Below are 24,731 nucleotides of genomic sequence, written 5' to 3' on the forward strand. Positions count from 1 at the left end.
TTATGGATGTAATGGTAAATAGAGTTAGGTTAGTTTAAGATCAAAGCATATCATCACAATGCCAACAAACTCATGTAGTATCTGAGCTCAAGGAGGTAAAATTTATCTGTCAATTTACATCATTGCAGAGGTTAAGTGTTTTCTCATGTGGTCGAACTGAGTTTGTCTGTATTTGAAATATCTATAAGAAGATCCTTTGAAAGCAAAGCATAGAATGCAGTAAAGCAAATTAAAGTCCTTTTTGTTTAACTTTGCAACTTTACATTGATAGAGGATTAACTTTAGAAATCTTTTTAAGGTTTTTACTTTTAGGACATTTTTTTCAGTTAACTTAGTTAGTTTCATTGATATATGAATCACTCTCCATTATTTAGGTTTAAGGACTTGTCTTAAGTGATACAAGTAATTGAAAATTAACATTGCATTTATAAGCTATTTTCTCAGTTGATGCAAAACAAATCAGTCGAGATTAAAAACCAAATGTATGAATTTAATTTTCAGCTTCAGGTGCTGTACATGGAGGTAGTTCGGTTCACAGCAGTGCTCATAGTAGTGTTCACAGTAGCGTACACAGTAGCAAACACAGTATGTACCCTGCGTTCAGGACAACAATCTCCGAAAAACATGGTACTTGTAATTCTATTGAAACTCAGAGTTACGATAGCGAACAAGTTGATTCGGCTCAAAATGGCAGCGCTAAACTTAAACCTGCCATGAAGAGCGTAAAACATGAGTTTGATTCAATGAGGCATGGTTTACAGAGAGAAAATCTCAGAAAGGCACGAGAAGAGGAGGAATATCGGCAGGAGGAGGCTCGGAGACAGGAACATCAGAGAGCTGACAGACAGGGTAGGGTCGACTCGAACAGAGGGTTGGGCAGGTCAAACAGAACACATAAAGCAGATAATCTTCTTCTTACAGATGCAAATATTAAACATTCATTAAGACAAGCTAGAGATAAAGGTAGATCTTTTGATGACAGGAGTTCACATAAAGGTTCTACGAGGAGCTCTAGAACAAGAAATAACTATCACTCCCCATCAAGAAGTGTTGATAACTATAGATACCGTGCAGACTCTGATTATAATTATTCCGATAATTATGATAATGATCGCAATAGAGACCGAGGTAGAAGCAGGTCTCGGAGTGTTGGGTCACGACCGACTCAGAGGTCATCATCGACGGGTTCACAGTCGCGTAGAAAACGAGATTATTACGACGATAGGGACGATTATAGTGATTATGATGATAAACGAAGGAGGCGTCGCCATGACAGCAGGGAAAGATATAGTGAAGATGAATATCGCAGCAGACGTGATAGTTCCAGTCATAGATCAGGCACACAAAGGTCAAGGACAAATAGTACAGGAAGGAGAAATAGATAGTGCTAGTTAGAATTTCTCAGGACCTTACATTCTTATTGTTCAGAACATTAATCAGGGCATTTTTACGTAATGGACTTCAAAAGTCTCAAAGACCTTTGTTCAATAACATAAGCTGATCAAAGCATTTAGAAATGAAGGCCTTTTATTTGGTGCAAAATGCATCAACAGACTTAAACTGATATGAGCCGTGCCATGGGAAAACCAACATAGTGGGTGTGCGACCAGCATGGATCCAGACCAGCCTGCGCATCCGCACAGTCTGGTCAGGATCCATGCTGTTCGCTTTTAAAGCCTATTGGAATTGGAGAAACTGTTAGCGAACAGCATAGATCCTGACCAGACTGCGCGGATGCGCAGGCTGGTCTGGATCCATGCTGGTCGCACACCCACTATGTTGGTTTTCCCATGGCACGGCTCATATTAGCTGTCATGGAGTTGTAAAAATAGTGATAACTAGAACACGAGAACCTATTTGATAGGAATGCTTGCCATGGTCTGCGTAATATGTTTGTAATGTTACGATTGTGATATGCGATGTCATAATGGTGTAGCATTTACAATCAGTTTGCTAGATGGCAATGAAAAATGCGTAGATGTGTAAAGAGATGTTGAAATTTTTTTTGCCATTACAAGGCAGTAAAGGGAGTTAAAAATGCCAAAACATTCCTGCCAGTACCCGTACTTCTAAATATTACATATCAAAAGGACCTTGTGATGAATTGAATAATGTGTACTTTTCCTACTGTCTGAAATGACAGTCATAGCATTCTTACAGTCTGTATTTTTGTACCCCCCCCACCCCCCCCCCTCCCAAAATACGAAGTTGTAAGAGGGGTATACTGGTTTCAGGTTGTCTGTCTGTCCGTCCTTCTGTCCTCCATCAAATACTTGCCTGTTTATACAACCACTGAATTGTTACATAATAATCAGGGTTAGAATTTAACAGTTTTTTGTACTTGAAAATTTTTATGAGTACATAACATTTCAACTCGCAATTTATCAATTTTATTAACATTATTTATCTATCAAAACATAAATTTTAATTTAATGTTTTAAGAATTTTGAACTCATTATTTTGGCCATTTTGTACAGAAAACAGTACTATGTTTTAGGCCATTTTGTACAGAAAACCGTACCAAGCCCTTTATAAGCTTGGAGTTGAACTTTTTATTTAACAGTTTTTTTACACTTGAAAATTTGTATGAGTACATAACATTTCAACTCGCAATTTATCAATTTTAGTGGCAATTTTGTTCAACTGTTATGGGCAGAAACAAGGTTCTGTCCTCCATAACACTACCGGCAAGTGGGTGTCGCACTAAACACAGTTTTTCCATAAAATATCGTGCACGTTCATACCAGTAGTTACCATGTAGCCTAATCAAAATCTGCAAACAGTCCACACACTATGTAAATCAATCGGTATGTACTGTGTGAAACAGCATCATTATATGCGTATTTACAGCAGATTGAAACTGAAAGTTAAAGAAATTAAAACCGTCGTAATTTCTACTTGAGATTTTGCACACGCAAAATTCTGCAAGTTTGGGCAAAAGTCACTCGCATTTTTCAAAATGTACTCGCATTTTGCGAGTATGCAAGCTTAAATTTGAACCCTGTAATAATAAACAATTTTCAATCTTTGTTTAATAGGTAAACAGATCTTGTCATGTTAGAATATATGTTAATTAGTTCTTTGTTATGTGATAAAATCACACAACTTGTCAACTCTTGTAACGAAATGTTTTGCTTGTTTATCAAGATGTGAGAAACTATCTCAGATGATGTCATGAATGGTCAGTTTATTATTTATAGTTTTGTTCATGTCAACAAAATCATATTTAGGTTGATTACTAATGTAACTGAAAATGGCCATTAAAAATCTTTTATACCTATTTAATTGCAAATATGTGGAAATATAAACATAATTGTGACATCTGGTTTGGAAGGTTCTTTACCTTTAGTTTATTCATATTTTTATATAATATTTCTTTGTCACAAAATTAAGCACTTACCTATACAGTATGATAACATTCATTTACCGTGATTTACATAATTACCGCAGATGAAATGTCATCAGGCGTAAAAGTGGAGCTAAAGAAACCTACCAATAAAATTTATATCACACATTCTGTAATTATCGATTATTACCGGCATCATTTTACATGGAAGATCCAGAGGGCATATAAGAATGTTCTGAAAACACTATAGGACCAACTAGCTGCGTTTAAAACATGTCATTTCAACAATTAGTGGATGCCATAATAGGCAGGCTAGAACCCTGTTGTACACATAAAAACATGAAACTAGCCCCAACAAAATATTGGTTTTTACCTAGAATTGGTTTTTTCTGTTGATGATAAACTATTTTAAATTGGAAACTGTTCAAAGCTGAACAAGCTGTTTAAATTTTCAATTAATATAAAAAATGAAGCAACTTAGTTTCTTTTTAAAATGCTAACAGAATCTAAATTTTACATGTTATGGTAGTATTATCCAAGACTGATACTTTTACCCATATAACAGTCATGCAAGGAAGATCTACATTTAGTTTCAGAATTCCCTTGCAATTTCTCTTGTAATTCAACAGGCTATAAACATATGTTATTGTTCTTAGCCCTTATCTTGCTGGACATGATTGGTTCTTTGCGACCAGTGTAGATCATGATCAGCCTGCAGATCCGTGCAATCTGATCATGGTCTGCACTGGTCGCAAAGGCAGAATCACTTGCTGGAAGCAGGCTAAAGGTTAAATCATGATATGAGCCGCGCCGTGAGAAAACCAACATAGTGGCTTTGCGACCAGCATGGGTCCAGACCAGCCTGCGCATGTCCACAGTCTGGTCAGGATCCATGCTGTTCACTAATGGTTCCTCTAATTGTAATTGGCTTTGAAAGCAAACAGCATGGATCCTGACCAGACTGCGCGCAAAGCCACTATGTTGGTTTTCCCATGGCATGGCTCAATTATGTTGTTGAGACATTTTAATCATGTTTGTTAAAGATTTAATTTGAGCTCACATTTTTTTTTATGAAATGTCAAATATTGTATTATGACAACCTAAGTTTTAAGAAGTGTTTTAGATGGTTTTATGTTCTTTTAGATCCTATTTTTATTTCATAGAGTCTGACTATTTAATCCTTATCATGCTGGACACGATTGATTCTGCCTTTGCGACCTTTGCAGATCATGATCAGCCGCCACATCCGGCAGTCTGATCAAAATCTGCACTGTTCGCCATTCAGTCAGTATCTTTTTGGTAAGCACCCCTTTTAACAGTTAATGGTACTGTCCAAATTGAAAAGTGGACAAGTTCATTACAGAAATTTAGTAGGGTAAGGGTTAAAAGGAGTGATGTGTTTTACACATACTTATAGTAAATACAATGATCTCATCTTTGTACTTTATGGAAGAAGAAGAAGGAAAAATGACATTTTATCATAATTAATGCATGTTGCTATTTTAAAGATATCATGTCATAGAGTGACTTTGTATAGTACACAAAATACAATAATTATGATTGACTTTGGATACTCTTGTTACTTGTGATAATTTTCATGGTTCCAGATTATTTACAGTCAAGTTTTTGAAAAAAGTTTTGAATGCTTAATACTAGACATTTGTTAAGTGTATTAGAGAACTCTTTAGAATGGCTGTAGAATTTACCTTTTGTAGATTTTAGATTTATTAGGGTAAATTTTTTTGTGGTCAGTACTGGTAGTTTTATTGAAATCGGGCTGAATTTTCCAATTAAATAAGCAAAACTAGTTTAAAAAGTAATTTAGATATTTTTCTTTCTGCTTTATCTTCTCTTCCAAGAAAAAAAATGTAAGGGAGGTAAGTTGGATTGTAATAGGTCAATGTTGTAAGAAGAGTTATCTCATTGCCATGTAATTACTTTTCCTATTTGTAAAGAAAGAATATTGTTAGTTTTCATATTAATTTTTTCTGCCCTCCTCAAAATTCAGAAAATTTTGTAAAATTGAGCTTGTCTGTTGCTACCTCAATGTCTGTGGGGGAAAAAATCTTCATTTATAATTTGGTAGAAAGTTGTTAAAACTTTTAGATGATCAATCGTTAATTTTAGATGTTCACTGAAAAAGAATGTTTAAAAGAGTTTGTTAGCACTTGTAAATTTGAGAATTTCTTTGTTTGTATGTTGCCAATTTTAGAGAGTAAATTTACTGTGTCAGAGGAAACAAAAAAATATAAGGTATTGTCGTCACTTGATTGTCTGCATAGGTTAGTTTTTATTTTGATCCACATTTTCTCAAAAATGGTAAAAGCTATAGCGTTGAATCTTTGCACACTTCCATATCATCATCAGATGAGTATGCAGGTACCGGTAGGTCAAGGACCTTAAGTCTTACTTGCAGAATAATGGCCCGTTTTGTACTTAGAAAATTGGAATTTCTTAGTTAAAATGTTTGTTTAGATCCACTTTTCTTGAATACTTTAAAGAGTAATTACTCTGAAACTTTGTACACTTGTTAACATTTTGTATTTCATTAGATTTGTATGTAGGTCTTGAACCATGACTCTCCCTCTTTGCAGTTTTGTTAGAATAATGGCCCTTTTGAATGTCAAACATTGGTATTTCTTTTTTTTTTTTTTTTTTTTAGCTCACCCGAGCCAAAGGCTCATGGTGAGCTTTTGTGACTGCTCAATGTCTGGCATCAATTGTCTGGCATCTGTCCGTCAACATTTTTTTAAAAAAGATCTTCTTCTTGAAAACCACTGGGCAGAATTACCCCAAACTTCACAGGAATGATCCTTAGGTGGCCCCCTTTCAAAATTTTTCAAAGAATTGAATTCCATATAGAACTCTGGTTGCCATGGCAACCAAAAGGAAAAACTTTAAAATTTTCTTGTCCAAAACCGCATGGCTTAGAGCCTTACTAATTGGCATGTGACATCATCAAATTGTCCTCTATGAAGATTGTTCAAATTGTGCCCCTGGGGTGAAAAGAGGCCCCACCCCGGGGGGTCACAAGTTTTACATAGACTTATATAGGAAAAAACTCAAAAAATCTTCTTGTCTAAACCACAGGACCTAGGCTTTTGATATTTGGTATGTAGCATCGCCTCGTGGTCCTCTACCAGAATTGTTCAAATTATAACCCTTGGGTGAAAAGAGGCCCTGCCCCGGGGAGTCTCAAGTTTTACATAGACTTATGTAGGAAAAAACTTCAAAAATCTCCTTGCTTGAAACTGCAAGGCTAAGGCTTTTGATATTTAGTATGTTGCATGGCCTTGTGGTCCTCGAATGAAATTGTTCAAATTATGCCCCTGTGGTGAAAAGAGGCCCTGCCCTAGGGGTCCCAAATTTAATTAACATAGACTTAAATAGGAAAAAAAAATCTTTTTGTCTGAAAGTTCAAGGCCTAGGCCTTTGATATTTAGTATATAGTATTGCCTAGTGGATCTCTAACAAAATTGCTCAAATTATGCCCCTGGTTTGAAAAGTGGCCCCACCCTGGGGTCACTTGTTATATGAGTTAAATAGGAATAATACTTCAAAAATTATCAGATCATATTTCCTGGACTGTTTAATTAAAATTACCTGATTATGCAAAGTGATTAGGGGTCACTTGACTGTGACCTTGACCTACTGACCTACTTTCTTGTTTTTGAAATTTGGATGACATGTACAGTTTTGCACACTGATCTTAAAACTGACTTTCAGTGACCATGAATGTGACCTACTAACCTACTTTCTAATATTTTAGCATCAGTTTGCCATTTTAAACATGTAGCTCATATTACTCAGGTGAGCAATTCAGGGTCATTATGACCCTCTTGTTTAATTCACTTTTCTTGTCGAACATGGATAAGCGTTGGCACCAGCAGGTGGCTCTCTTGTTTTAGTATTATTCTGATTTCATTGAACATGTATTTAGTTATTGTTGTTGTAATCTTGTTGTTATGTCACATTCCATCACTAATTGTAGAAATTTAAGACCATATCATTAAATGTTTAGGTTCTGGTTGTAATATACTGTAATAACTATTTTGATAACATTTTGAAATTACTTTTATAGACAATTTATTTTTATTTGTACTATACTGAAGTGCTTAAACTTTAAAAATAAACTATAAATTCAGTACAAACTTGATGTTTATATTATACTGAGTCATTTGTGAGTTGTTTAATTAAAAGGGATAATGTTGCAAAAATATTGTATTGTGGAGATGTGATTTTTAGTTTCAAGTTTTGTAAGACAGTATTTTTTTTACTACTAAATAAAATAAAAATGTTGTTTTGAGTCTCAAAAAAGAAAAATTTTGAATGATTTGCAGGTACTTTATGCAGCAAATAGTTTATACTAATTAATTTTAGCCTTACTGAGAAATATTTTCTCAAAAGGACAATTATAATTCACAAAACTACACCCTCTCAATGCCGTATCAGATAATTTTGTCAAGATTGAATATTGGCTTTATTGGATCACTTGGTCAACCATATCGGATCATGTTGGACCACTCGGTCAAGACTGACTAAGGGCCATGTCAGACCACTTAGTCAAGATTAAAGCATTTGGTCAAGATTGACTAAGAGCCATATTGGACCTTTCGGTCAAAATAGAGTAATAGCCATATCAGACCTCTCGGTCAAGATTGAGAAAGGGTTATATTCGACCACTAGGTCAAGATTCACTAAGGGCCATATTGGACCACTCTGTCAAGAATGATTATGGTCCATATCAGACCACACTGTAAAAATTGATGAAGGGCCTTATTGGACTGTTTGATCAAGATTGACTTGGGGCTATATTAGACCATTTATTCAAGATTGACATTTTTATTAGCTCGACTATTCGAAGAATAAGTAGAGCTATCCTACTCACCACGGCGTCGGCGTCGGCGTCACACCCTGGTTAAGTTTTTGTACCAGTCCACATTTTGACAAAGTCTTTTGAGATAAAGCTTTGAAACTTTCAACACTTGTTTACCATCACCATGTCCAGTTATAGGCAAGAGTACATAACTCTGTCAAGCATTTTGACTGAATTATGGCCCCTTTTGACTTAGAAATCTTGGTTAAGTTTTTCGTACCAGTTCATATTTTGACAAAGTCTTTTGAGAAAAAGCTTTGAAACTTTCAACACTTGTTTACCATCACCATGTCCAGTTGTTGGCAAGAGTACATAACTCCATCAAGCATTTTGGTTGAATTATGGCCCCTTTTTGACTTAGAAATCTTGGTTAAGTTTTTCGTACCAGTCCACATTTTGACAAAGTCTTTTGAGATAAAGCTTTGAAACTTTCAACACTTGTTTACCATCACAATGTCCAGTTGTAGGCAAGAGTACATAACTCCATCAAGCATTTTGACTGAATTATGGCCCCTTTTGACTTAGAAATCTTGGTTAAGTTTTTCGTACCAGTTTATATTTTGTGTAAAGTGTTTGACATATGGCTTTGAAACTTTTATATCTTGTTCAGTATAATAGTCTCTATCAATAGGCAAGAGTACGTAACTCTCTCGTCTTTTTTGGCTGAATTATGGCCCTTTTTGAACTTGGAAATTGGTTTTGTTTTATATATGTCCATGTTTTGTCAAGACTATTTGACATTTTGGCTTTTAAACTTTAAACACTTGTTTATCATTATGATTTCCATCTGTAGGCAAGAGTACATAACTCTGACAACTATTTTGACTGAATTATGGCCCTTTTTGGACTTTGAAATTTGTTCAGTTTTTTTTAACAAGTCAGCGTTTTGTCAAAACTATTTGAATTGTGGCTTTGAAACTTTTAACACTAGTTTATCAACATGATTTCCATCTGTAGGCAAGAGTACATAACTCTGTCAACTATTTTGACTGAATTATGGCCCTTTTTGGACTTGGAAATTAGTTAAATTTTTCATATAAGTCCATGTTTTGCCAGACATATAACTTAACATATTTGCCATCATGGTCACACATTGCCAGTTAGTGCAAGACTAATCGAAATCCACAAATACAGGAACATTTTTAGCTCATCTGATTTTTTGAAAAAAAATGATGAGTTATTGTCATCACTTGAGCGGTTGTCAGCGTCGGCGTCGGCGTCTGCGTTGGCGTTGCCTGGTTAAGTTTTATGTTTAGGTCAGCTTTTCTCCTAAACTATCAAAGCTATTGCTTTGAAACTTGGAATACTTGTTCACCATCATAAGCTGACCCTGTATAGCAAGAAACATAACTCCATCTTGCTTTTTGCAAGATTTATGGCCCCTTTTGTACTTAGAAAATATCAGATTTCTTGGTTAAGTTTTATGTTTAGGTCAATTTTTCTCCTAAACTATCAAAGCTATTGCTTTGAAACTTGGAATACTTGTTCACCATCATAAGCAGACCCTGTACATCAAGAAACATAACTCCATCTTGCTTTTTGCAAGAATTATTGCCCCTTTTGGACTTAGAAAATCAGTTTTCTTGGTTAAGTTTTATGTTTAGGTCAGCTTTAATCCTAAACTATCAAAGCTATTGCTTTAAAACTTGCAACACTTGGTCACCATCATAGGCTGACCCTGTACAGCAAGAAACATAACTCCATCCTGCTTTTTGCAAGATTTATGGCCCCTTTTGGACTTAGAAAATATCAGATTTCTTGGTTAAGTTTTATGTTTAGGTAAACTTTTTCTCTTAAACTATCAAAGCTATTGCTTTGAAACTTGTAACACTTGTTCACCATCATAAGCTGACCTGTACAGCAAGCAACATAACTCCATCCTGCTTTTTGCAATAATTATTGCCCCTTTTGGACTTAGAAAAATCATTTTCTTGGTTGAATATTATGTTTAAGTCAACTTTTCTCATAAACTATCAAAGCTATTGCTTTAAAACTTGCAACAGTTTTTCACCATCATAAGTGGACACTGTACATCAAGAAACATAACTCTATCCTGCTTTTTGCAAGAATGATGGCCCTTTTTAGACTTAGAAAATCATGGGTAGGACAATATTTCTATTATACAAAAAAAATCAGATGAGCGTCAGCACCCGCAAGGCGGTGCTCTTGTTTGTTTATCCATTTTTTTGTTTAGTCTGAAAAACTATGGAAATATTTTGACCCCATTCTTCAATCAATTCTTCGAATAGTCGAGCGCGCTGTCATCCGACAGCTCTTGTTCTCTGTAAAGTAGATTACACTGGTTTCCCATTTTTAAATGAATCCTAGACCTGAAAATAAACTAGTCCCTTTCCTCTCTATGGTCCCTATAAAAATAGAGAATTTTGACTTTTAAAATCAAATAACATAATAGAAAGAATACCACACAATTAAAAACACTTGTACATTACCCCCACAGTGCAGACACCAGTTGATATAAATACTGAAGCAATATTCAATTTGATATGATAAATGTCTAGATCTAGACAATATTAAGTAATAAAGTTACACGTCAAGTAATTTCCTGGGACAGAAATTTGGCAATAAAATAGCTTCCTATAAAATGCTCTTATCAACTACATGGTACTTTTATTGGAACCATATTGAGTCTAAATCATTTCACATGACTTTTAACAAGGAAAAAGTACTATTCTGCAATTCCGTTTATAATTGTAGTCTAGACAGAGTTCTATCCCTTCGTTGCATCTCACTTGGGTCATAATAATGCTTTTAATTGAAATATTATTTGAGGTCTTATGAAGTGTCCACATGCAGCTGCATATGACTAAACAATAAGCCTGGATAATTTAGGTTGACTTAGTGTACAGTTAATGACTAATAGCAAAATGCATACACTGTGAGTTTAGAGAATGGTGTTCGGTCCTTGTTAAAGACCCATCAAAATATAGTGACCTTTTTTTCTCCAAACATAAACCTCATTCTGATAATAGAAGTATAAAACAGCTATACTAGCTTCAAGCCTTAAACTCATTAGGCAATTATTTAAAATTTCGTGAATTCCATGAAATTCATGAATATTTAAAAATGTTCAGGTTTTTAAAGGAGTTTTTGCACATAGTATTTAAAAAATGTTTATGAAGTACAAAATGTAGATAACTACAGTTGGCAGAATTGTGGGAGAATTTATGAAGCACATGCCAAATATTTTACTTACTTGCGGCACAATCATGTACTTGTTTTCGCTGAGCATAGTTTATGTTCTGTCAACTTGAAGAATAAAAGTTCAGTTCTAGGAGCAGGTGAGAGAAGACAGTATGCAAGAATTATTCATCCTCCACTTGTGATTCAAGTGAGGAAGTTGACATTTACTGGTAAAGTAAGCGTAAGTACTTGTGGAATCAAAGGCAACTCAGTGTAAAGGTAATAACTTTTTTTTTGATTTGAAAGGTGTATGATGGCAGTTACCTCCCTTTGATGTACTCTGAGTATATTGCAGTAGTTTTTGTTTAGAGACAGCCTTTCACTGTTAGTGTCATCTGTGAACTGTCAACATATCTCAGACAAAGAAACATACTGAACCATATATAACCCAGGGACACTCAAGATATTGTTGTAAAACGTGACATACCAATGGTATACGAAGCAGATTTCTCCATTTTTATTTTCTGTGATTTTATTTTTGATATTTATAGAAGGTTCGAATACTTTTTATACATCACAAACAAAGTTACAAACACAAAAATTTGGTACTTGGCCAGTTTTTGTAAACAATTTGTGCACACAAAATATGAGTAAGGTTTATAGGAGTACCTATACAGGGGTATATAGGATATAGGTATATAGGAATACCTGTACCTATACAGGGGGATATAGGAGTACCTATACCTATACAGGGGCATATAGGATATAGATATATAGGAGTACCTGCACCTATACATGTGTATATAGGTATAAGGAGTACCTGTACATATACAGGTGTATATAGGATAAAGGAGTACCTGTACCTGCACAGGGGTATATAGGAGTACATGTACCTATAAAGGGGGATATAGGAGTACCTGTACAGGGGTATATAGGAGTACATGTACCTATACAGGGGTATATTGGATATAGGAGTACCTGTACCTGTACAGGGGTATATAGGAGTACATGTACCTATACAGGGGTATATAGGAGTACCTGTACCTATAAAGGGGTATATAGGAGTACCTGTACCTATACAGGGGTATATTGGAAATAGGAGTACCTGTACCTGTACAGGGGTATATAGGAGTACCTGTACCTGTACAGGGGTATATAGGAGTACCTATACCAATACAGGGGGATATAGGTATATAGGAGTACCTGTACAGGGGGATATAGGAGTACCTGTACCTATACAGGGGGATATAGGTATATGGGAGTACCTATACCAATACAGGGGGATATAGGTATATATGAGTACCTGTACCTATACAGGGGTATATAGGAGTACCTGTACCTATGCAGGGATATATAGGATATAGAAGTACTTTTACCTATACAGGGGTGTATAAGATACATGGGTATATAGGATATAGGTATAAAGAAGTGCCTGTACCTATACAGGGGTATATAGGATATAGGTATATAGAAGTACCTGTACATATACAGGGGTATATAGGAGTACATGTACCTATACAGGGATATAAAGGATGTAGGTATATAGGAGTTCCTGTACCTATACAGGTGTATATAGGATATAGATATATAGGAGTACATGTACCTGTACCTATAAAGGACTATATAGGAGTACCTGTACCTGTACCTATACAGAGGTATACAGGATATAGGTATATAGAAGTACATGTACCTATAAAGGGGTATATAGGATATAGGAGTACCTGTGCAGGGGTATATAGGAGTACATATACCTATACAGGGGTATATTGGATATAGGAGTACCTGTACAGGGGTATATAGGAGTACATGTACCTATACAGGGGTATATAGGAGTACCTGTACCTATACAGGGGTATATAGGAGTACCAATACAGTGGGGTATAGGTATATAGGAGTACCTATAAAGGGGTATATAAGAGTACCTGTACCTATACAGGGGTATATTGGATATAGGAGTACCTATACAGGGGTATATAGGAGTACATGTACCTATACAGGGGTATATAGGAGTACCTGTACCTATACAGTGGTATATAGGTATGTAGGAGTACCTATACCAATACAGGGGATATAGGTATATAGGAGTACCGGTACCTATACAGGGGTATATAGGAGTACCTGTACCTATACAGGGGTATATAGGAGTACCTGTACCTATACAGGGATATATAGGATATAGAAGTACCTGTACCTATACAGGGGTGTATAAGATATAGGAGTAGCTGTAAAGGGGTATAAAGGAGTACCTGTACCTATACAAGGATATATAGAATATAGTATATAGAAGTACCTGTACCTATACAGAGGTATAAGGATATAGGTATATAGAAGTATCTGTACATATACATGGGTATATAGGAGTACATGTACCTATTCAGAAGTATATAGGATGTAGGTATATAGGAGTTCCTGTACCTATACAGGTGTATATAGGTATATAGGAGTACCTGTACCTATACAGGGGTATATAGGTATATAGGAGTACCTGTACCTATACAGGGGTATACAGGATATAGGTATATAGGAGTACCTGTACCTATACAGGTGTATATAGGATATAGGTACATAGGAGTACCTGTACCTATACAGGAGTATATAGGATATAGGTATATAGGAGTACATGTACCTAGACAGGGGTATATGGATGTAGGTATATAGGAGTTCCTGTACCTATACAGGTGTATATAGGATATAGTTATATAGGAGTACCTGTACCTATACAGGGGTATATAGGATATAGGTATATAGGAGTACCTGTACCTATACAGGTGTATATAGGATATAGGTACATAGGAGTACCTGTACCTATACAGGAGTATATAGGATATAGGTATATAGGAGTACATGTACCTAGACAGGGGTATATGGATGTAGGTATATAGGAGTTCCTGTACCTATACAGGTGTATATAGGATATAGTTATATAGGAGTACCTGTACCTATACAGGGGTATATAGGATATAGGAGTACCTGTACCTATACAGGATATAGGTATATAGGAGTACCTTTTCCTATACAGGTGTATATAGGATATAGGTATATAGGAGTACCTGTATCTATACAGGTGTATATAGGTATATAGGAGTACCTGTACCTATACAGGTGTATATAGGATATAGGTATATAGGAGTACCTGTACCTATACAGGGGTATATAGGATGTAGGTTTATAGGAGTACCTGTACCTCTACAGGTGTATATAGGATATAGGTATATAGGAGTACCTGTACCTATACAGGTGTATACTGTATATAGATTCATAGAAGTACCTATAATATTCCGATTAGCATAATGCAAACGTGTTGGTCATAAGACCGGTCTGTCCATCTGTTGCAAAATATTTGTGACGGCAACTACCATTACCTCTCTAAATTTAAAAGCTTTTCGATCGCGCATGCAAAAGGTAGACATAAAATATGTATAAAAAGTCATGTTCTTAATATGAGAAAAATATTAACAAAAGACAGAAATCCAAAAAGAAAAGTCGCATTAACAGAACGCAGCCACCCGCATAGCACTCAATTTTTTCCCTGCATTACACGGTTCTTTCTTCGAATTTGAAGATATATTATTTGTAAAATGCATTCTAATATGCTTGTCTCTGTTAAAACACTCCTACGCTAGAATGACGTCACGTTAACGTGCGATGACGTCAAAGGTTTTGTTGCGACCAAGAAAGAATGCTTCTATATTTTATCTACTTTTTTTTAGATTAAGGGCATATTAGAATCGAAATAATTTATAGCACAACCGTGTTTTAACACTATTTATACACTCGGGTGGTAATACGTCGTACAAATAATTTCACCCGGGCTGCGCCCTTGTGAAATTATTACGCCCGACGTATAACCGCCCATCGTGCATAAATAGGGTTAAAGCACTCGATCTTCTGCTATAAATGATTTCTTAATCAATCAATGTTCATAACTACTATTATTTCTAATAGCACTTAAGATAATCATTTGAGCCGTGCCATGAGAAAACCAGCATGGACCCAGACCAGCCTGCACATCCGGACATACTGGTCAGGATCTAAGCTGTTCACTTTCAAAGCCAGGTATTGCAATTAGAGAAACCGTTAGCGAACAGCATGGATCCTGACCAGACTGCGCAGATGCGTCTGGATCCATGCTGGTCGCAAAGCCACTATGTTGGTTTTCTCATGACACGGCTCATTTTATTCCAACATTTGTAATTCTAGCTAAATTATATGAGACTTTAATAATAGCAATACTTATGATTTATTCAGTCTGGTTTCTTTCATCTTTTCAACCTGTGCCATGCATTCTGGCAGCAAATTGCTGTTTTAACAAATACTATGAAGATCTTTAACACTTAAAGGAATTCCAACAATGCCAATTAGAAATTTAATTAGGATATTTGCTGTTGATATTTGACTTTAGGGTCAGCTGTAAGTTAAAGATTTAAATAAAATTGTATTAAACTGAGTGTGTGGCTAAAATGAAAAATACCAGATTTGATAAGTATGGGTTGTTATTTTGAAAATGCTTTTGTAAGCAGCTGAATAAACGCCTTTAAATTGTCAAATGGCTGTCATCAAATGAGCCGCACCATGAGAAAACCAACATAGTGGCTTTGCGACCAGCATGGATCCAGACCAGCCTGCGCATACTGTTCACTAACGCTTTAAAAGCTTTAAAAGCAAACAGCACGGATCCTGAACAGACTGCGCGGATGCGCAGGCTGGTCTGGATCCATGCTAGTCGCAAACGCACTATGTTGGTTTTCTCATGTTGTGGCTCAAATCATGTCCAAGCCACTGTCTTTATGGAATGATAATAATAATAACAGAAGAATACATTCTTCAATATAAATTCAAAACACTATCTTTGATAAAAAAGAAAAATTGAAATTGTTTACATCACACACAAAAACTGTCATTTTAAAGAGTCTTAGCTGAAAAATATAATCTGAAAAGACCTGTACCTAGAAAAGGTGCAAAACAGCTATCAAGAGAATTGGAAGCTATTGTCAAACAACATTTAGGTACATGGAATATTGTTATTCTGCATGTGACAAGTGATAAAATTCACATTTGTTTGACCATTAAGTGACCATGGTAACAGTACTATTCAAAAACCAACTACTGTACTTTAGTGTATGCAGATCAAGACGATTAAAGATGCTGTTTATTTCCATGAACTGTACATAACTGAATCAAATTCATACAGATTCCGTTATAGTAATGACTTGCTGTGCTCACATATATGATTCATTTTTGTCGAGCCCGCTTGCGGGTGCGAAGACATAGTCGTCCAAATGGCTGTTCGGTGTATGTGCGTGCGTCCGTCATGATTTGTTTGTCCGGACCATAACTTTGACATGCATGGAGCAATCTTGTTAATATTTGGCCTGAATATTAACCTCAGTGAGACGGAGTGTCATGCGCAAACCCCAGGTTCCTATCTCAAAGATCAAGGTCACAGTTAAATCTTATACGGCCCATAACTTTGACATGCATTGAGGAATCTTGTTTATATTATGCATGAATATTTCACTTAATGAGACTGACTCATTCTCAAAGGTCAAGGTCACAATTATGGGTCAAAGGGTGGGCACGATATGTTGCTCATGGGCATCTAGTTCATTCCATCTGCTACTCTTTTCTGGAACAGTCTTGAATTCAGATTCATCGTGAAATTTACAAATTCAGATTAAAGTAAAAATATAACGACAAAAATATTCTGTATAACAAACACACATACATGTTGTACTAACCTTAATGCCAGTCTTTTTCACAATCATTTATGTAAAAACTCTACATGCCATATCTGTGACCCTATCTTAATGAAACTTGGTGAGAATGCTTATCTTGTTGATTCCAAGGCCAAGTTCGAAACTGCGTCACGTGGGTAAAAAAACTAGGTCATTACTCAAGTCAGAGGAAAAGCTTATTAACACTGTAGAGGCCACGTTTGTGACCATATCTTCATGAAACTAGGTCAGCATGCTTATCTTGATGATTCCAAGACCAAGTTTAACAGGTGAGCGATATAGGGTCATCATGACCATCTTGTTTGTATTACTTGTACTCTTATTTATATAACACTTAATATCTTTTCCCCAAAAAGTACAACAATAATCGAGATTATAGTAAATTAATTTTGCTTCTTCGCTAAGATAAAAGATAGTATTTTTTATCATTAATTATAATTCATATTCTTTCGCATTCAAGCGTAGTTCAGTACCAGTGAAAAATAAAAATGTGTGAAACAGTGAAAATCAATCAGTTTATTTCACTGATAAATTTCAGTATTCCACTGAGAGATACAGAGTGCAAATCAGTTTTCATGCTACGTTAACACAGCTAGTCATGCGATATACAAAACGTAATAAACTAAAATAAACATCAAACAAAATATATACCCTTCTCAAAGTTCAGTCAAATATTGTGGTTGTTGATTGAAGGGTGTGCCTTTTACACACTTTTTTAAGTCGTGGGGAATTTCAAAGTAAACCCATGTGCTTAATCATCTAAACATTGTTTTTATCTCAAGATTTACGTCGTTTTTCAGGTACATTACCCATCATAAATCCAATGATACGTGACATGCACTTAGAAAAAACGTGGGAGACGTATTGTTTAGGAATTTAAAATTTGGGCGTTACACATAATATTTCTGGATTGCTGAACAACAGTTTAATCGGTGTTTTAAACCTGATAACTTGCCTTATACTGTTTTTTTTTTTATTTAAAGGGTATAATCATAATGTGGAAAGAAAATCACCGGAGCACGATGTAATACGCAGCTGCAAACAAACCTACAAAAACTAATGTCGTTATTTCATCATATAAAACGTGTATACATGTACATGTGTAGTTGGATTTTCATTGCCGCAATTTCGGAAGAAACAATGACCAATTTTCGATAAAAAATGAATAAATGAATTAATTACAATCAATCATGAATCAATCTTCCTCCAGAAACCAAATGCAGTGGTAGTCAGTAAGTTAAAATATCCTTAAACACGAACGACATTATTATGTGGGAAACTTTCAGTACATGTACATGTATTTCAAATCGTTGCACGCAATTTTTACATAATTTCTTCAACTGCATTAGGCCGCCATTAGGCCAATAGACAACAATTAAACATTGGAAATGTTTCTATTCGCCTGTTCCTCTGAGTATTATAATCTTCCCATTCACAAACGTTCATGTGGATTGTTTAACCCTTGCCCTGCTAAAGTTCTAAAATGAACGTGTCCATCTTTCAATTTTGACAGTGCCATTAACTGCAGCTCGAACCATAACGAGAATATCGCGCTATGATCACATTACACAGGTCTTAAAAGAACTGCATTGGATACCAGTTACTCACAGAGTGGACTTTAAGATTCTAATTCACACATACAAAGCTTTGCATGACCAGTCTGTGTAAAAGACTTGCTAGAAGTTGTTCCAAACAGCAAAACTGTGAGGTACGGTGATTGTAGTTTTTCATCAACTGCACCGAAGTTATGGAATACTCTTCCGGCTACTATTAGAGATGCTAAAAGTTTGGATGCTTTCAAAAGATCATTAACACATTTTTTCTTAAAGGTCTATGGAAACTAACTTTGCACTAGAAAGCAATCTGTTGTATGACTGTGCAATAGAAGTTTTTCTACTGTTGTTTATTGCTCTTAAAAATATCTAGTATAATTAATATGAGCCGCACCATGAGAAAATCAACATAGTGCATTTGCGACCAGCATGGAACCAGACCAACCTGTGCATCCGCGCAGTCTTGTCAGGATCCATGCTGTTCGCTTTCAAAGCTTATTGCAATTAGAGAAACCGTTAGCGAACAGCATGTCCAGACTGCCGGTCGTAAATGCACTATGTTGGTTTTCTCATGATGCTGCTCATATACAGAGTCAAACCTGATTCTAGCTAATTACCCCTGGTAATTTTAATGTTGATGTATTTTTAATTAATCTTTTGTGTTGTATTGTGTGTCCATAATTTTCTGTGATATGTAGTTTATACAGCTCTTTTGAACGTTTATTGTATAGATGAAAAAAGTGCTATAAAAATCTGGTAAATAATAATATAAAAATGTCGTCTGATACTTATTCATTTTACGACTTTTCCCTTTTTGACAAGTCATCAGAAAAAAACCCTAAAATATCTACAATTTACATATCGTGGGAAGAAAATTGTGTGAAATCTTTTATTTTCAAATGTTTACGAAGTTATGAACAACACATTAACCTACATGTATGTTAAATTTGAAAATAAATGTATTCACAGTCATTTTAAAGATATAATCAAACGACGGGTGAATCGTTTATGATTTTAATGTACATACCAAATCAATCATTAATGAGAATTTACTATACGAAGATAATTTGTCAATGGTAAGACTTCGACCCCTAACCCGAAGGTCAAAATTACACCAAAGATTAAAAATGTTCTCTCAGTTTTCTTGTTTTGTTTATAAATTATTATATACATAGAAGGATATTGAAAATAAATTAGTTCAAATTTTCACTGCAGATGATTTAAAAATCTCTTTAGCACGATGTATTCAGGTGTAATTATAAACAATTTCTAAGACGAGAGGAGTTCCTAACTCTGTTCTCTATCTGGTAGAGTTCCATTTGGCATAAAAAAATTGCCAGTGATGGTCGTATGTTCGTTGATAAATATGTTTTTGCAATATTTCTGTTTAAAACGTCCGCCTGAGCATATTTCAAGCTGTTCAGTCTGCAACGGTATATTAACATACGCGGAATTAGCTTATCGTAAATGTCGTCTTTACCGTACTGACTATATCTGCTTTCAATAATAAACGCTGTTCCTTTTATGAGAGTTATTATTTAGAAGGAGTATGCGCGCTTCTACAAATATTAAAATATGAATCAACGGATTTGATGCCATGTTCTTCCAAAATTTCGATGCAGTGCTTGTGCTTGTGAATAATGCCACTCACATACACGTCATCCAATGACAAAGCTTTCTTTATTTTTATAAGATCTCTTGCTAATCTGAAGGCATCCGAGGTTTCAAAATTTGTAGAATCATCCGTATCAAGTAGCAGACGTATTTCTGCATTTTTTACAGTGTTTCCATTAATATATAATCCGGTGACGATGCCAGTACAAAACACTACAATAAGTACATTCTTTTGCGGTATATTGTTCTTGAGAACCAATTCCATGACAGCATAATCGCCATCGACCTGCATTTTGATGCTTTTTCCATCGACGAATCTTGGAAAGATGGTGCCTTTCAAGAAAGGAATATTTTCTGATGCTTCCGAAACAAGATACCGAAGAGGATTTTCAACGTGCACCAACTTTTCATGGTAAACGTATATTGGAATCTATGCGAAAAAAAAATGGTCGGGACTCTTAGCTTGAATTCCTTAAATGCCCGGTTTCTGCGAATTATTGATCCTCAAGATATATTGGTGTTTGGCCGTAGTTTAGACAATGTCCCTATTCTTGTCGGTCTGATAAGTTTTAATTTTTGAATGATTGTCTTAGTAATATGTTACATAAATTTGACCAAAAAAATCACTGCGCGCATGAAAGCAGAGACAGACGAATATATTATACGGGTTTGATATTTTATTGTAAGTTAAAATATGCTTGCCAAAATTTTTAATGATAATATTAAACGCTCATTTGTAAAAACAATAGCTTTATTTACAACACAGTTAAGCTCTGTTAAATCAGTACAAGATATAAAGTGTAAGGTACAAATACACATGTAAGCCTATATAATAGCACTGTGTGCTGATTCTCTGCTGAAAGATATCTTAAGATCATGAATTATACCTTCGGTCGCTTCAATAGTATACCCTCAAAATTGAACTCGTTAACATAATTTTATCACCTTCTTTAATAAAAATGAATAGATGATTCGATCTGATATTGCGATTAATATTCTATTGACAAATAGACGTTTTTCATTTGATGGAGGTCATTAATTTTATACAACTGCCACGTTTCACCTCATATTAGATATACTGATGTTCATTTACTTGACCATATACAGTTGAAACTCGGTATCTCGGATTCCAAGGGAACGAGTTTTTATTCTTCGAGACAGCGGAAAATCGACTTAAAATGATATTTTATACACGTGTTATTAGAACGGGTCTTGAAAATGTCTTAGAGATAGCCGGAATTTTGAGATGAGTAGGTTCGAGCTATCGAGTTTCAACAGTATAATATTTAGTTCCTGATGCTGCACCTCGTTACTACATATTGCTTATTGTCTTTACAAATATAATACAGACGTATGATATGAGCTTCGCTTGCCTTAAATTGTTTAAACATTACTGAATTAATGCCTTTTTAAAAGTAAATATAACTTAGTTATTATTTATTAAAAAAATCAGGCATTTATAACAAAATTGTTAAATCCTTTTTAAACAAAACAAAAATTAGCAATTAGTCTATAACTAAACGAGTTATTGACAAAATAGTTAATATTTTTACATGTGAAATAACATATTTTCTGTCTCTATCAATGTCACATAAAAATGTTTTGTTATGTTATTTAATCGTATATTTAAAAAGAATCCAAATGTATCTTCACAATTTACTAAAATAGTTTTTTAACGTGTGCAAATTCATTTCATTTAGATATCGGTCCGAAACGTATACGACCAATCATAATGAAACAAATTCACTAAATTAAGTTTTGTATATCTATTTATAAGAGTTGGCTGAGATATCTTTTTAAATTGTATATTTATAAAGTTCACTTATTTTGGTAGACGAAGAAGGATGTTCGAGCCCTGCTGGTATAACAACCCTGATATTATTATAGTTATCTCATCCAAAAAGTGAAAGTGATGAATTATTTACATAAGATCTCAAAGCTCTCAATCGTGCTATGATAAAAGTCACTACATTTTTAAAATTACCATAAGAAAGATTTGTAGAAGTTTGGTATTAAAACATGGTTCCGACAAAAAAAAAAGAGTCATTGAAAAAGTAAAAAAGGTACTTGAAAAGTCATCAAAACGTTCTTGAAAGGTACTTGAATTTTGTCTGAACCATGTCATTTACAGTTATGTTGAAGTTAATGCATTTGGCACATACTACACTCTACGTTTGTTTAGTTGCACTATACTTTTTATTTTAGTTTCCATCTGTACAGAACAATGATTTGTATTTGTTTTGACGATGTGTCTGGTTGGATTGTTTTGAGTATTACTCTGGTGAATCTTGTTCATTTTCTTATCGAACGTTGTTGTTTATTTTAACACTGATTCTGTTAAAGATTTCTCCATTGCTAGTGTATACTGATGATATGAAAATACTTTGTAAAGAAATGTTTTTGATCCGTAGAGTGTAAACGTTTTTATCCTCATGGTATGAATTCGAAAGTCATTTACAACATTAAAATAGCACAAATGTCAAAATGTCAATCTGATTAAAATCATCCCTAATTAATGCTACGCAACTTTAGTCAGATTGGCACAAATGTAATAACAGAAATGCATAGCGTTAGTTATATATATATATATATATATATATATATATATATATATATATATATATATATATATATATATATATATATATATATATTATACATAATGCGAACGTGTATCCTCGCGGATCTCACGTATGGAAAAGTCAACTGTTCTAAATTGACACAAACTAATTCTATAAAATTCATTGTGTCCTCGAGATCCAGTTAACTTTCAGAGAGAAAATATTTAGCTTCTCTGGTCCCGATCTCTTAAAAAGACTAAAATGTCACTGCTGATTTGTGAGACAAGAAATCAGAGATTTGAGTATACTGTTAAGAACATTTAAATTTTGACTATTAAACGTCAAATTTTAACTGCGTGGCTCACGCTGTACAAAGTGTGTCTACTGATCTTACACACTATTCATTAGCTTTATTAATCAAAATGCAACATGTAGACTTCACAAAATAACTTTATTTTTACTTTTGTTTAAAATTACTTATAACAGAAAATAGTTTAACAATTTCGAAGTATTTGAATTGAATCTATATATAGGCGTGCCTCTTTAAACACTCGTAATAATCACAGTGTTACTTGCGGAGAACAGGTTTGTACTGGTACAGAATCAAGGAAAACTGGTTAGGTTAACTGCCCGCCGTTACATAACTGAAATACTGTTGAAAAACGGCGTTAAACCCAAAACAAACAAAACTAAAATATCCCTTTATTCATTTTATTCGACCTTACGGGGCGGGGTTAATCTCTGATTTATGCAAATAATGGCAATCTCATAAAACAAACAAAATAGGTAGAACAATATAATTGTTTAATGACTAAAATTCAATGCTACATTGGTTACAATGTAAGGTAGATGACAAATGAATAAGAAATACACTACATATCCTGCACAATAATGCAGCGGACCGTCGCGAAACCCTGCCCCACTAGGTCGATTAAAATGCACAATAGTGAATTATTTACATATATCTTTTACATTATTAATTACAGTATTAATTACATTATTAATTATTTATAGCATCGTTCCATGGAATTCAACGGTTTAAAGGTATGTAACTACCTAGATTATTATCATTTTGAAAGTTTGAAAGCAGCAAATAATCGTATGTAAATTGTATTCACGTGGCTATTAAATCAAGCCGCTAGTTACATGTCTACGCTGTTCAATGAAAAAGGTTAATTAATTAATTAATTAATTAATTAATTATTGGTAAATTTTTTTCAACTAATGAATTCAATTTTAAAGTTAGTCTTCCACAGCCATTTTTACAAACCGAAAAAGACAGGTATAAAACAGTTGAATAAATTCAAATTTGATTTTGGTTCATAATCACGAAACGTTGCAACGTTTACTGCTTTCAAAATATGAATGCGTTCCGCACATGTAAAACAAAATTCGGCTTCAACGGAATTAAAGCATTCAAAAGGTATGGTTAATCAATTTGACCGTTGTTTTCTTAAAAAAATATATGATCTGCATGCTTTATACTGCTTAACTGAAATTAAAATTCTATGATAATTTTAGTCTAAAATCTTTAGCGCTATATTTTTACATGCGGTCTGGAGGCTGCAGGAATATTGGAATGCAACAAGTAGTGTAGCACAATGGGGAATGGGTGATATCACGTGATTTTTTACCGACATGCGATTGGCTTTTCGCATTTATGGAACGCCGTATTTGCAATATAGCTTGCAATCTATATGATATATTCAGAAATAATTGTGACCTGAATTCCTCATTCATTATTTTATATAATTTATTCAAACTTTCAGCAATGATCAATATTGATAACTAGTTGTGCATAAGGGAATTGTTTCTGAATTACTCTTTAATTTCCTGGATTATGGTCTAATGTTGTTTTGCTCTATATGTCAGTGAAGTCCAGGTGAAGGCATGAATCACATTTGT

At 34.5% G+C, this 24,731-nt stretch overlaps 2 protein-coding genes across 3 annotated transcripts in view; both read left to right on the forward strand.

Moving 5' to 3' along the window:
• Positions 1-7,497, forward strand: part of LOC123530397 (serine/threonine-protein kinase fray2-like) — a 26,444-nt gene extending 18,947 nt beyond the window's left edge. For both annotated transcript variants that reach the window (XM_053521635.1, XM_053521636.1), the window contains exon 7: positions 502-7,497. In XM_053521635.1, coding sequence (XP_053377610.1) covers positions 502-1,385 — 884 coding nt within the window. In that variant the 3' untranslated portion in view covers positions 1,386-7,497. The remainder of the gene's footprint in view (positions 1-501) is intronic.
• LOC123530396 (uncharacterized) lies at positions 5,663-14,654 on the forward strand. Its single transcript, XM_053520846.1, has 6 exons — positions 5,663-5,731; positions 11,497-11,604; positions 12,681-13,018; positions 13,300-13,400; positions 13,825-14,013; positions 14,428-14,654. The coding sequence occupies exons 1-6, from the start codon at positions 5,663-5,665 to the stop codon at positions 14,652-14,654; spliced, it is 1,032 nt and encodes a 343-aa protein (XP_053376821.1).
• The last annotated feature ends 10,077 nt before the right edge of the window (positions 14,655-24,731 follow it).

This window comes from Mercenaria mercenaria, chromosome 13 (genome assembly GCF_021730395.1).
Source record: "Mercenaria mercenaria strain notata chromosome 13, MADL_Memer_1, whole genome shotgun sequence".
NCBI lineage: Eukaryota > Metazoa > Mollusca > Bivalvia > Venerida > Veneridae > Mercenaria > Mercenaria mercenaria.

Bases quoted from the DNA above. Each gene is read 5' to 3' on its own strand.
- LOC123530396 (XM_053520846.1), top strand. From the start codon at position 5,663: ATGGTAAAAGCTATAGCGTTGAATCTTTGCACACTTCCATATCATCAT. The intron at 5,732-11,496 runs GTAGGTCAAGGA...GTCAACTTGAAG, and splicing joins AGATGAGTATGCAGGTACCG to AATAAAAGTTCAGTTCTAGG. The intron at 14,014-14,427 runs GTATATAGGAGT...GTATCTATACAG, and splicing joins ACAGGGGTATATGGATGTAG to GTGTATATAGGTATATAGGA.